Source organism: Anoplophora glabripennis, unplaced genomic scaffold (assembly GCF_000390285.2).
Source record: "Anoplophora glabripennis isolate ALB-LARVAE unplaced genomic scaffold, Agla_2.0 scaffold686, whole genome shotgun sequence".
NCBI lineage: Eukaryota > Metazoa > Arthropoda > Insecta > Coleoptera > Cerambycidae > Anoplophora > Anoplophora glabripennis.
The window spans coordinates 138,908-150,930 of NW_019417357.1; the positions used below are offsets into that span (position 1 = coordinate 138,908).

The following is a 12,023-nucleotide window of genomic DNA, read 5'->3' on the forward strand; positions in this document are numbered from 1 at the left end:
ATAATAATAATAATAATAATAATAATAATAATAATAATAATAATAATAATAATATAGTTTATTTTTGATTACAAGTACTAATACAATTACAATTTACAATACATTGTAGGTAGAGCGTCTAAATAAACGAGAAAGATTACAATTTTCCATTAAAACCAAAACATGGTTGTGCATGGACAGTATGGCTATAATCATATTGATGACGCTCATATTTATAAAAATAAAGTGAAATAACAGTAATCTAACTAATATCAAAGAACGTGTAAACTAAGAAAAAGAGTAACTAAACCTAAAAAAGAAAAATTACATATTGAATGGACTAGGTGTACAGAGTGTGAGGAAAGAAGGCTATTTAGTTAAGAATTTCAATTAGAATCCTAGTTTCTGTTCTACCTAATGCAATTATATATTTTTTTAAAATCTTTTTTATCATGTTTAATGAGTCTATTTTTTCTAAATAAATTTTATACATTTGTGGCAAACTATTGAAGATTGTTTGTGAAAGGTCATTATGACAGCGTAGACTAATGTTTCACTAATATTTCTTTGTGAAAGGTCAATTTTTGCATTATTGTTTTCTTTATATCTTGTACAATAACAATGACTGACTTTTACAAACGTTTTGTTCTTGTAGATAAAGAGAATAATCTGGTGCATATACATTTTTCTAATATCGAGTATTCTAGTTTCTAGGAATAGTGTCTCAGATGGGTAAATTTTTCAAGGAATAATTTCCATTAACAACTTTTTTCAAATTTTATTTATTTATTAGGGTTTTACAGCGATTCAAAACTTACACTGTTCTCCAGTGCTAGTAAGTATACATTAATATGAGTGATTATGCATAGTTTTCTCTCATCTTTTCATTATTTTTATAAGAAACATTTTAATGATTGACATTGCAATGTTGTTAATTAGTTATTGACTCTTTTCCCTACCCTCTACGAGGTAGAGTCTGGTGGCGCGTTTTTTTTACGTCGTACCCTAGTAAGCAGAATCCACGGACATTTTCTAACTGACATAATAATTAGTGTAATTAAAAATATCGAAATATATTTCCCAATCTACTGTGTCCTCAGTCTCTTTGATGGGCCAGGCTACGACTCAGGATCTGGTTGAGCTTCCGATATTGAATTGTTGAGGAGAATGAAGTGGCGTCATTGATGGCAGTTTATCATCAAAATCATTCTCCTCGATCAATTTTGATGTCTCCCCAGAACAATGCAGGCACACGGCAGAACATTTGAGGCCTGCCTTCCGACATCCACACATTGCTCCACAGTTTCCTTTGCATCGTCAGAATATTAACTTCAGAAGCTCAGGGGGTGCTGGAGGTATTGAACTTTGAACAGGCATCAGTATTTGTCCATACTTTTTCCAGCCCCAGTCTTGAGGGTCGTTGTAATTCCCGAGCCACGACTGGACCTGATGATAGAATCGGAGGCTGTGCAAGCGGGCTATGTCTTGTGTTGGAGGAAGTGACGACAAATTAAATGTATTATTTGTCACTGACTTGGCGAATCATTTATATCTAAGACTGTCTTTCTTGCCACCACAGAAAGAGATGAAAAAACGTTCGCCAACGACAGTGAGCAAAGTAGGGTAGGCTCTCTCATTGAGGAATAGCGCTGTTCCACTAGCTAACTCCGGACGTGTCTCCAGGGCTGTGAGAAATTTCATTTTACCAATGTTGTAAGCTGCTGAAGTCGTGTCACATCCTGAGAAGGAATGGAGAAACAACCTAGATTATCCGCAATGACGTCTCCATACATAAAACTTGACGGATAATATAATTGCTCGGCTGTACGTCCTTTCGATGGTTTTAAAAAAAAATACATTTGAATGTGTTCTTCCAAATGCCGCGAGCAAGACAAGAATGTATATCCGATATCTTCGGCGACAATAGTGACCGAGTAGAACGATTGGGATGCACGCACGTGGTAGCACAATTGGAAGAAAACTTTGAAGGACGCCTCCTATGCCTAATAATTCATATTAATGTATACTTACTAGTACTGGAGAATAGTATATGTTTCGCATCGCTGTAAAACCCTAATAAATAAATAAAATTTTAAAAAAGTTTGTAATGGAAATTATTCCTTGAAAAAAAGAAAGAAAAAAAGTTATAACGACCAAAAGAAAATTTGTTCCCAAATTTTTATCTATTTTCGTTAACTTTGTTACTTTTCGACTAAAAGTTGTAGAGAATTTAATTTGCACCAAAAAATGTATTTACATATTTTCTGTGCGACGAAATGTTTGCCCGATATAGTAAGTAGTAGTATAAAAACAATTCGCAGCCCCTTTTACAAGATGGCGGCCGAGGCACAAGAGTTGCGACCCCACAAACATGGATTTAACTTTATACTAACCCCCTCTTGACATCCAAAAAATAAAATTGCGTGCTCTGACTTTTGCAACCCCAAATATAACTTTTCAATGGACAAATACAATTTTGTACGGGGAGTTTTAACAAATACTCTGTATAACACCAAAATTTGTGGATTGAAAGCGAAAGTCCAAACCCAAAAAATAATTAAAATCGATTAATTAATATATATATATATATATCTATATACGTTATTTACAAAATAAAAAAAAAATCACGAACTTTGAGGCCATCTAGCGGCTAAACGAAGCGATTTCGGATATAGATGAATTAGCCTAATTTTAATTAAAAAAAATGGCAGATGTAAGGTTCAGCGGAGATGCAAGTAACTCTTTACAGGAGCGTGATATCATGTGAATTTTTGGTACCTGTAAAGGCATAGAGCTGTAGGGCACAGGTAACACTAAATTTTGGTATATCAACAAATTAAAACATTTAATACCAGGTGGTTCGTTTTTGCCGTTACATTTTGATAACTTTAAATATCTATAACTTTGTTAACTTAAATGGAACACCCTGTATTTTTTTTACTCTGTCGCATGCAAAATGAAATTTCCTTTCAATCCATATAGCATTGTTACCGGTTGCCGTTACTACATTAAAGATATTTGCAATTTTCTGTTTTTTTAACAGTTTTTCTCGTTGGGACATCCTGTATTGCTCCATATGTAATGAACAAAAAACTAACATTCAGTTTGAATTTGAGTTAAAAATAAAAATTTCAAAAGAAAGTTGTCCATAAAAAATTAAGCCTTTTGCTGCATCCATTGACATTTTTTGTTATGTAAAATGAAGTTTTAAAGCAAATGTTAACAATAATGGTGCATGTTTAGAAGATGTAAAACAGCAATTGAAGCACAACAATACGACTTGTGGAAATATTTACGTTAATCCAACTAAAAAAATATTATTTTTATGGATTGATATCTGCATCTAGAATTTGAGAGGCAGTCGAAAACGCAATATAAATTGCACAAAACTCTGAACCAACAATTATTAAAATACATTACACAATTAACTCAAGACTGTCTCTTCAGTCTAGCCTCAAAGAAGTATCAAAAACAGGCAATTTTGAACCATCAAAGGAAAAGTATGAAACCAGTATAAACGACGGGAACACAGTCAAAACAATACCTGTATGGTGAAAAAAAAAAAAGAAATTATAATTAGACAATAGTATATTGTTATATTAGGATTAAAAGTGTTACTTTTTTGGTGAGCAAATTTTGTATTTGCGAGGCAGACACTTTTAATCCGAATAAAACATACTATTTTTTCTCCAATCGAAATCCTCCATTTGGTTTAGGGCTCTTCGACTAAGGCTCGGCAATCAACTCGTCTTAACTTTGTTAGGTCCATATACAGGGTAGCCCCTTATTATAAAGATTTGAAAAGAAATATTTTATGGGTGTGATATACTTAGAAAAGTTCATATTTTAAAAATATTTTGAATTATACAGGGTGATGCATTAGGGCGGAGCATATTTAAGGTGTTTTTTTTTAAATGGAAACTCCGTATATTTTTACAAATTTGTATTCTACAGAAAATTCTCTTTCCAGCGTTGTCTTTGTTTTTTATATTCGATGCGGCGATGCCAAGTTATTTGAAAAAATAAAATAATTTTCGCTGGGAGAGGGTACTGTAAATAATNTCTAACATCGACATCGACTTTTGCAATATGAGGCCCTATTAAGATAACAAGTACTCAAAGGCTTCTGGTCCCATGCGAAAAAAAATTACGTATTTGTTAACTGTATTCAATTGCATTGCAGCAATTAAATTTTGACCAGCCCCACATTTTCTTCTAGCTTCTGTTTTAAAAATAGACCTTGTCCATATACTATAAATGATAATGTTTTATCGTATATCACCCACAAAGTTACAATTCCAATATATTCATTTACTATTTCTCATTTACCTTCTGTTTATTTTTTAATTCTTGGTATTTTTTTTGGTTTGCAGTTGACGCCAAAAATTATTAATAATGATGTTTTTAGGTCTATTTCAACTACTATTCAGCTATTAGATAAATGTTGCCCATACATTAGGAGGGCTTAATAATATATGGAACTAAGCTACTATACAGTTTTGATCGGCACCCAACATTTGAAAAATCGATGGTGGGGACGTGTAGCGCGCTACAGTCCAAGTTCTGTGAACTCGGCATAATAATCGTATTTCAGAGAGGTAATGTCTCCAACAGTTGTGCCATGAAAAAAAACTAAGCTAAACAATTAATCGATACAAGTAATAATAATAATAATAATATGCCTTTATTTTCATATGAAAAACAAATCTCTCCACTGTGCAGGTACTATCAGTAGTTAAGAAAAATTATTTTGTAGGCATGGTGACCAAAGATGTGGACAACAAACTAGCCTTTATACACATAAGCGAATTTCGAAGGACATTTTTTCGATTTTTTTAAATGAAACACCCGGTATATTATTTTATTTTTATATTAATATGTTAATTACCTACAACTTTTGTAAATAATACTCTATGCCTAAAATAACTATTGTCGAAAATATTGGCACTTTTCTAGCAAAACCCCTTTAATTTTACAAATTTTACACTTTATTACTCTAATAGGCCGTGAGTTTGAGACTAAATAACAAATTTTATAATTTTTCTTTTATCCGCCAAGAGTAACAAAATAAAAATTGTTAAGCTCGTTATGTCTTTGTCCGGAGCTAATTTGATGGTAATTAAGAAGAAATTGATAAAAACCATAGTAATCGCAAATTCCTTAAAAAGTTGTCAGGGATTTAGTCCAGGCCGGAGGCGAAATGTATACTTTTTCCAAAATATGTTAGTAAGTTCGTCAAACAATATAAAAATGCTAAATTTAATGATTAAAAGTAGATTTTAACAGAATTTAAATAGAACAAGGAATTGTTACAAATGAACAGAATCGAAGAAGTGTTAGTAATAAATTAAATACTTAGTATAAAACGAAAAGAAATATAAATAGGTACTAACTAAATAAGCAATTTAACTATCTAACTAAATGTTATATACAGGGTCACTCATTAAGAATGGAAACAGTCGCGTACAAAAGTTGTTTATGGACCGATTTGAACCGGTTTTTTTTTGAAAGATAGATTTCCAAAAGTTCTATCTTGATGCAAAATTTGAAGACGAAATTTTGATAAGTGAAAAATGGCAAAATTTTGTTAGCGATTTTTTTATAAAAAATCTGACTACACCACTGGATTTTGGAACCCTTCAAATGCATTTGTACCAATTTTTGTGAAAAAAAGTTTGTCCCTAAAAAAGTTATGACAATATGGGCATCACCAGTGTTTGCCGTTGTCGGTCAACCTATTCTTTTATAAAAACCGAATAGAACCCAATGGGAAACAAAATTAAATAACAAACACTGGTTTAATAATTATTAATAATAATCATAAAAACCAGTATACACAAAATAAACAACAATTACTCTAATATAAACAACAATTGATAAAAAAAAGTAATGATTTAAAAATGAAAAAGGAGTCTATCAAATTGATTTACACTAATCACGTCAGTAGGTATAGCGTCGGTTTAGACTGGGAAAATTTCGGGGACNAGTAGGTATTGCGACGGTTTAGACTGGGAAAATTTCGGGGACCGTGGGAAAGTCGGGGTCCTTTGTCGGCGTCCTTTGGTCCTTTGTCGGCATAGATCAAAGGTTGGCGCCGCATAGGTGTTAATTGGATTTATACAGGTGTGTCATTGGTGAATATATGGGGGGGGGTCCCAGATTAGTGGAAAATTATAATTTAAGATCAACAAAAAAAAATAATAAAATATATTGATAACATATGTTTTATTATTGGCGATAATTTGAAAATTGAATAATATGAAAAACGTTTGCGGAGAAAGGATTGGTCGGGTGGGGATGATCGGGGAAATTTAAAATTAAAGAAGGATAATAAACTAAAATTCAACGCATGCGTAGTAGCAGTGACTAGGCCAGATTAACGGGAAATTCAAAATTAAAGATCAATAAAAAATAAAATACAGATGCAGGACTTTCTTGTAATTAACATTTTAATCCCTTTAAAATCTCTAAGTCGGCAAAAATTGCAATTTGAGATCTATGAATAATTATTATAAACTGCTAGTATTGCATCATTCGATTTAGGTCACGTGTAGACCAACGCTGCAATTAAAATTGAATTCAACGCATGCGCGGAACAGAGTTGTAACCTCATAACTTATTTCCTTTAAAATTAAAGTATTAGCATACATCATAATATGATGATACCTTGTTGCCTTTAAAATTGCTAAGTCAACAAAATTATTATCTGATATCTTATTTCCTTTTAAATTTCATAGTATAACTTCCGCATAAATCTTAAATACACCTGACAGTTTAGTTAATTTACTGACAGAAACAGGTATTAAACAAATAATTTCAGGACATTGTTTGATATCAGAAGCATATACAAAGCATTAGTTTGAAGCGTACATATCGCAAGTTGGTCACTGGCCTGGTCTAAAAATAAGTCGTTGGGGTAAATTATTATTATTACTTCGTGGATAAGGACGCTAGTGTAGTTAAAAATAAGCAATGTTGTGCATAATACTTAATTAATTTAAATATACTTTAATCAAGTCTGTACTGAGACTGATTAAGCTTTTTAAATAAAACCGGCTAAGTAGCAATGTGGATGACTTACGTAAAAGAGATTAAAATAGAAGACCTTGAGAGAGAGAGAAGTAAAAAAAAAAATTCGTACCAAACTTTCGTAAGTCTAAAATTTGACTCAATGCATGCCGCTATTTTGTAAGCTCAGGATACTACGAAAGGATAGCATTATATGTACTACCTAGGGGTAAGTGTAACATAGATATTTTCGTGAAATATTTTTTTTGTTGGAATTGCATCAAATAACATTTAAATTTTAAAGATATTTAATAAAGGAGCCCATAAAGGTTTAAGTGGTTTTATTTATTTTGTTGAATATATCCTGCAGTCACATCAATTATGTAGTATTTAACTTGTGATATTGTGAAAAATAACTGTTATGTGGATTAAAAACCCGCACAACACTGAATTGCCCCAATTAAGATACCTTCTTTGTAAATTATATGTCAGCAACACTCAATTACAGGTTACATAAATTACATTAACATAATGAAAAAATCTGTAAAAGAGCATACATAAGAAATATATTTTAATACGATTAGATTAGAATAAGTCGGTGAACAGCAGAGTTAAATCACCACATTTTGCAATCTTTAAGGTAACATATTTAAGTATTCAACCTGTATGGGACTATAGATTTCATATAAAGCAATAACAACATAAATGAATTTGAACCAATTTATTAAATACTACACATAAAATTGTTAAAATAATTTATTTTAATTATAAAAGTAAAGATATACATATGTATTGTAACATAATTATTCAGTTTTGTGAAGTAATGTTAACAAATGGTATTTTAAATTCTATACATAAATTATTAAAACAAATATAACTATTATTATTACCATTGTAAAAATATCTAAGGTACATATATTTTAACATTAATAACATAATTATTCAGTTTATAAAGTAATATTAACAATTTGAGTTTTACATTCGTTACACAAATTATTAAAACTAATCACCCTATGATTATTGCAAAAACATAATAAGATACGTATATTTTAAGATGCAGTTCTTTGTTTCTTATACCCATACGGAATAGAATTGTGATCGGCAAGGAACATTCTTTTAGTTGAATTAGGTTTGTATGTTTTTGTCTCTGTTCTCGTCACCACTTCATGATCTTTCGTTCTACGAAAGTTTTTAGACACTATGTATACAGGGGCTGCATCATTGAGAACCATATCTTTTATGCTCTCAAAATTTATTAGGTGAGATGCCTCATAATTCAAGCAAATACCTTTAACTTTACAGATCACCTTTTCTTCATTATCACGAGTAGAAAACACTTTAAAAGCGTAATTTTTAGGTCCACCAGACACAAACTCTGTAATATAGCTGCCGGAACCATACGATTCAAGTTCATCTGTCAAATCCCCAACAAATTCACCGATGGGCACATCAAATTCTCCAGGCTTAGACACGTATATAACACTATCTGTGTCGTAGTACAAAACCCTATCACCCAATTGTTCGAGGTAACCATATAACTTTAATCTGGCTTGTGCGGTGACATACGCGGCTATCACTACATTTACTGTTGATAGGGGCTGGTAAGTTTCCTCCGAATGTTCGTAATTAACAACCAGTGCTTCATCGTTTATGGGGAGCAACGTATTGACATATATTCCGGGATTTGCAAACATGCCAAACAGTTCGCTAGGATCTCGGATAATTTTGGTCTTGGGCTGGTTTTCCCTTTGTCCAAATTTCCCCCAAAAGCTGTTAAGTATTAGCTTGGCTAAAGAACGTAAACCAGGGTTATTCACGATTTCAACAAACTCCAACTTTACACCCTCATTATTAAAGAAATCCTCAATATATTGGTCTTTTTGCTCCTGAGCAACACACTTTGATGGCCAACCTGACGCCTGTTGCTTAATTTTGATAAATGTATTCATCATGTCTGTAAACAGACCCGAAATATTTGTGGTTTTGTCATATTGCTGAATATCGTATTTCCAAATTTCATATACCTCTAATATTTCATACCCTTTTTCGGTAGCTTTCATCACCTCTTCTATAATCCACACACCCTTTAATGATCTTTCGTCAACATTGTGTGTACATTCTCCCTGATTCAATTGTTCGCCACATGTACGACACAGAACAAACATTAATTTATTGTCCATTTTTGTTGGTAGTACGGGGTGATAGAGATCTCTTGGTGGTAATATTTTACACTTGATTACTCCATCAATTCTTTTTAAACTTAGTTGATCAAGGTTATCACCAACATAGACTTTAGGGTGGCCCACAGGAAATTTACCGTATTTACAAACATAGGGATAGAGAGAGCACACATCGACATATTTAATTTTTTCGCCCTGTTGACATTTATAGTACGTCCTAGTGTTACCCGTTCTTCCACCATAAAAAGCCTCTCGAGGGTTGAGAGGGGTGAGTGTAACAAATGGATGTTCTTCGGTATAGGTTCGTAGTTCATTATTTTCTTTTAAAATTTTTATAAACTGGCATTCCCACATTTCAATAACTTCATACCCCAAGTTTTTCAACCTATCTGTTTTGGATAACGTAGACTCATGCCTCAAATCCATAGTTTCTGTAGGATTATCCTGCAATGGTTCACCTCTGTTACATTTGAAACAGCTAGGACATCCATGGTAATAACAACCGTGGAATTCAAATACCTGTTTTGTTTGAGAACAAAAACCATCTACTTTAACGCCATGTATAGTGGCTTCCTGTTGTTTGGCAGCATGTTGAATGTCTGCGTTTCTCTGCTTTTCTTCCCAAACAAGCCACTGAATAGCGATTTTACTTTGGGTATCTCTCCAGCGATATCCGCCTTTTGGAATAATTCCTATTGTGTTGGGTTTGAGAAAGTTTCTCCTAAACACCTTGTTACATGTAGAGGCAATGGTGCAAGCTTCGGTGAAGGGGCAAACGTTTGTAGTTTCCATCAACTGTTGACGAAATTTAAGACAAGCCTTTGCCAGTATCTCAACGTCAGATACGCAGTATTCCACAATCTCTTTTTGCATATTAAATTCATCGTTTTTATGTTCTTCGTACCATTTCAGAAATTTTTCGCGATCTTCTGTTTTCATTGTATCAGGACTATAATATTCCTGAGGAGGTAAGAGGCCGATGTAGTTTTGATTTGCTTCTGTATTAAAATAATGTGGAAAATAGCCTTTTCTAAGTTCAGGGCCCAAGTCAAAAGCTTTTGGTAATTTTGAAAGAGCCATTGGTAGGTAATTCAGAGAGTCCAAAAATTTTACATTATCTAGCTCCATCGAAATTATTTTGGTTCCTCTCATAATTAATTCCGGTTTAAGATCTGTTTTTGTCAAAATATAATTGAGGATGAACTGACCATCAAAAGATTGGGAATTGTGGGCTAATATTACGACCTGTTTGAATTTTTGTCTTGCTGTCAGCACATGTTTCATAAAATTACTTATAATATTTTCTTTGTATATATTCGTCCTGAGCCCACATTTCTGACACATGTATAAATTGATGTCGCCTATACATATATCGCAACACTGTTTAAAGACACATAGGTTTGGTTCGTGGAGGAGAGAACCGTCATCAATCACTTTTTCTTGTCTTGTCTCCAAATCATAAAAAATAAATAGAAGGTCTTTGGTTTTCGGTCTTCCTTTTTCGAGTTGAATGAAACACATGTGGTCTTGGGGTACGTACGCGGAACAGGTTTTACAGAATATTTCACCGCAAATATGTTTTCTACCCGTTTTCACGGTTTTGAGGCATGTCTCACAACATGTAATTTGCTCACAGACCGTACCTTTCTCAAGCGATCCAGATTTTCTGTGGTTTTTATAACAGTCTTGACCTCGGAAAGATCTTTTGCAGCAATCACATAGCACTTTTAGCGCTGGGGGACAAGTGGGTGTTTGTTGACAACATGGACATGTACCTCCACACCTGTGACTGTTTTTGTGATCATATGGTATGTTGCAGCTCTCGCAGTAATAACCACAGCAAAAGGCGGCTGTCAAAGAAGTTATCACATTGTAGTGACCCTCGTGGTGGAGCAAATTAAGTGTCGGTCCATCGTTACCACAACCGCTAAAAATCACTTCTCGTCCTTTACTTCTATAATTGTATACTACTATTCTGTATCCGGTAAGATATCTCTGAAGCTCTTGCAATTCCGGTATACCAGCCCCCTCTTCAGGAATCGACACACTTGCGTTTCGACAAAGTTCCAAAGCTCTTTGTGTCTGGATTTTTCCGATATTTCGACGCACTTTTACGTATTCACCGTCCTTGTCAACATGAGCCTTGGCGACTACTAGAGCGCGGGGTAAGCACAAATTGTCTCTATTGTCTATTTTTACAATACCTTTCCTGGAAGCACATTCTTCTTCGAATGTATTGTATTTACGGACCCGATCTTTCCCGCGCCCGACCGGCATTTTCACGCTAGTTACCCCCAGACAGAAATTTTCAGTGTTGAGCCCAGATGAGTTTGATTGGTAAACACTGCTTATTATGTTCCATATGTCGTCATAGGTGATCTGTTCAACAGGTCTGAAACGGACCCAGCCTTCGCCGCGTTGAAAATCCTTGGAGCAGAAGGAAAACGCTACCTGATCATTTACATCGAGGCCATCTATACCCCTAGCAATGACCTGGTTGATAGCATCCCTGATCCATCCTACGGGTTCTTTACCAGCTGCTACGGGTTTAATTTTAAATTCTAAAGTCCGGCCCACCAAGTTGAAGCGACGCACCTTCTTGAGTACATCTTTGACAATAGTAATTTTTTCCATTTTCTCAGCAGTTGATCTCAAAAACGTCTTGTGTCTACAAATCGTTGTTGTAAACTGATACAACTAACTGTAGAACGCTCTTATTTATCACCTTTTGGATATACGGATATCGGTGAAATCTGAAAATAAAGATGCTGATTAGTAATATAAATTTAAATTATAACGACTCGAATAGTACAAACATGAACATAAATAAAGTTAATTACCTCTAGTACCAGATTA

General features: G+C 33.6%; 1 protein-coding gene across 1 annotated transcript in view; it reads right to left on the reverse strand.

Annotated features, from left to right (window-relative positions):
* The window catches only part of LOC108910460, a 115,051-nt gene extending 103,250 nt beyond the window's left edge, over nucleotides 1–11,801 (reverse strand). Inside the window, exon 1 of the mRNA XM_023456207.1 lies at nucleotides 8,065–11,801. Coding sequence (XP_023311975.1) covers nucleotides 8,065–11,801 — 3,737 coding nt within the window. The remainder of the gene's footprint in view (nucleotides 1–8,064) is intronic.
* Nucleotides 11,802–12,023: the final 222 nt, after the last annotated feature.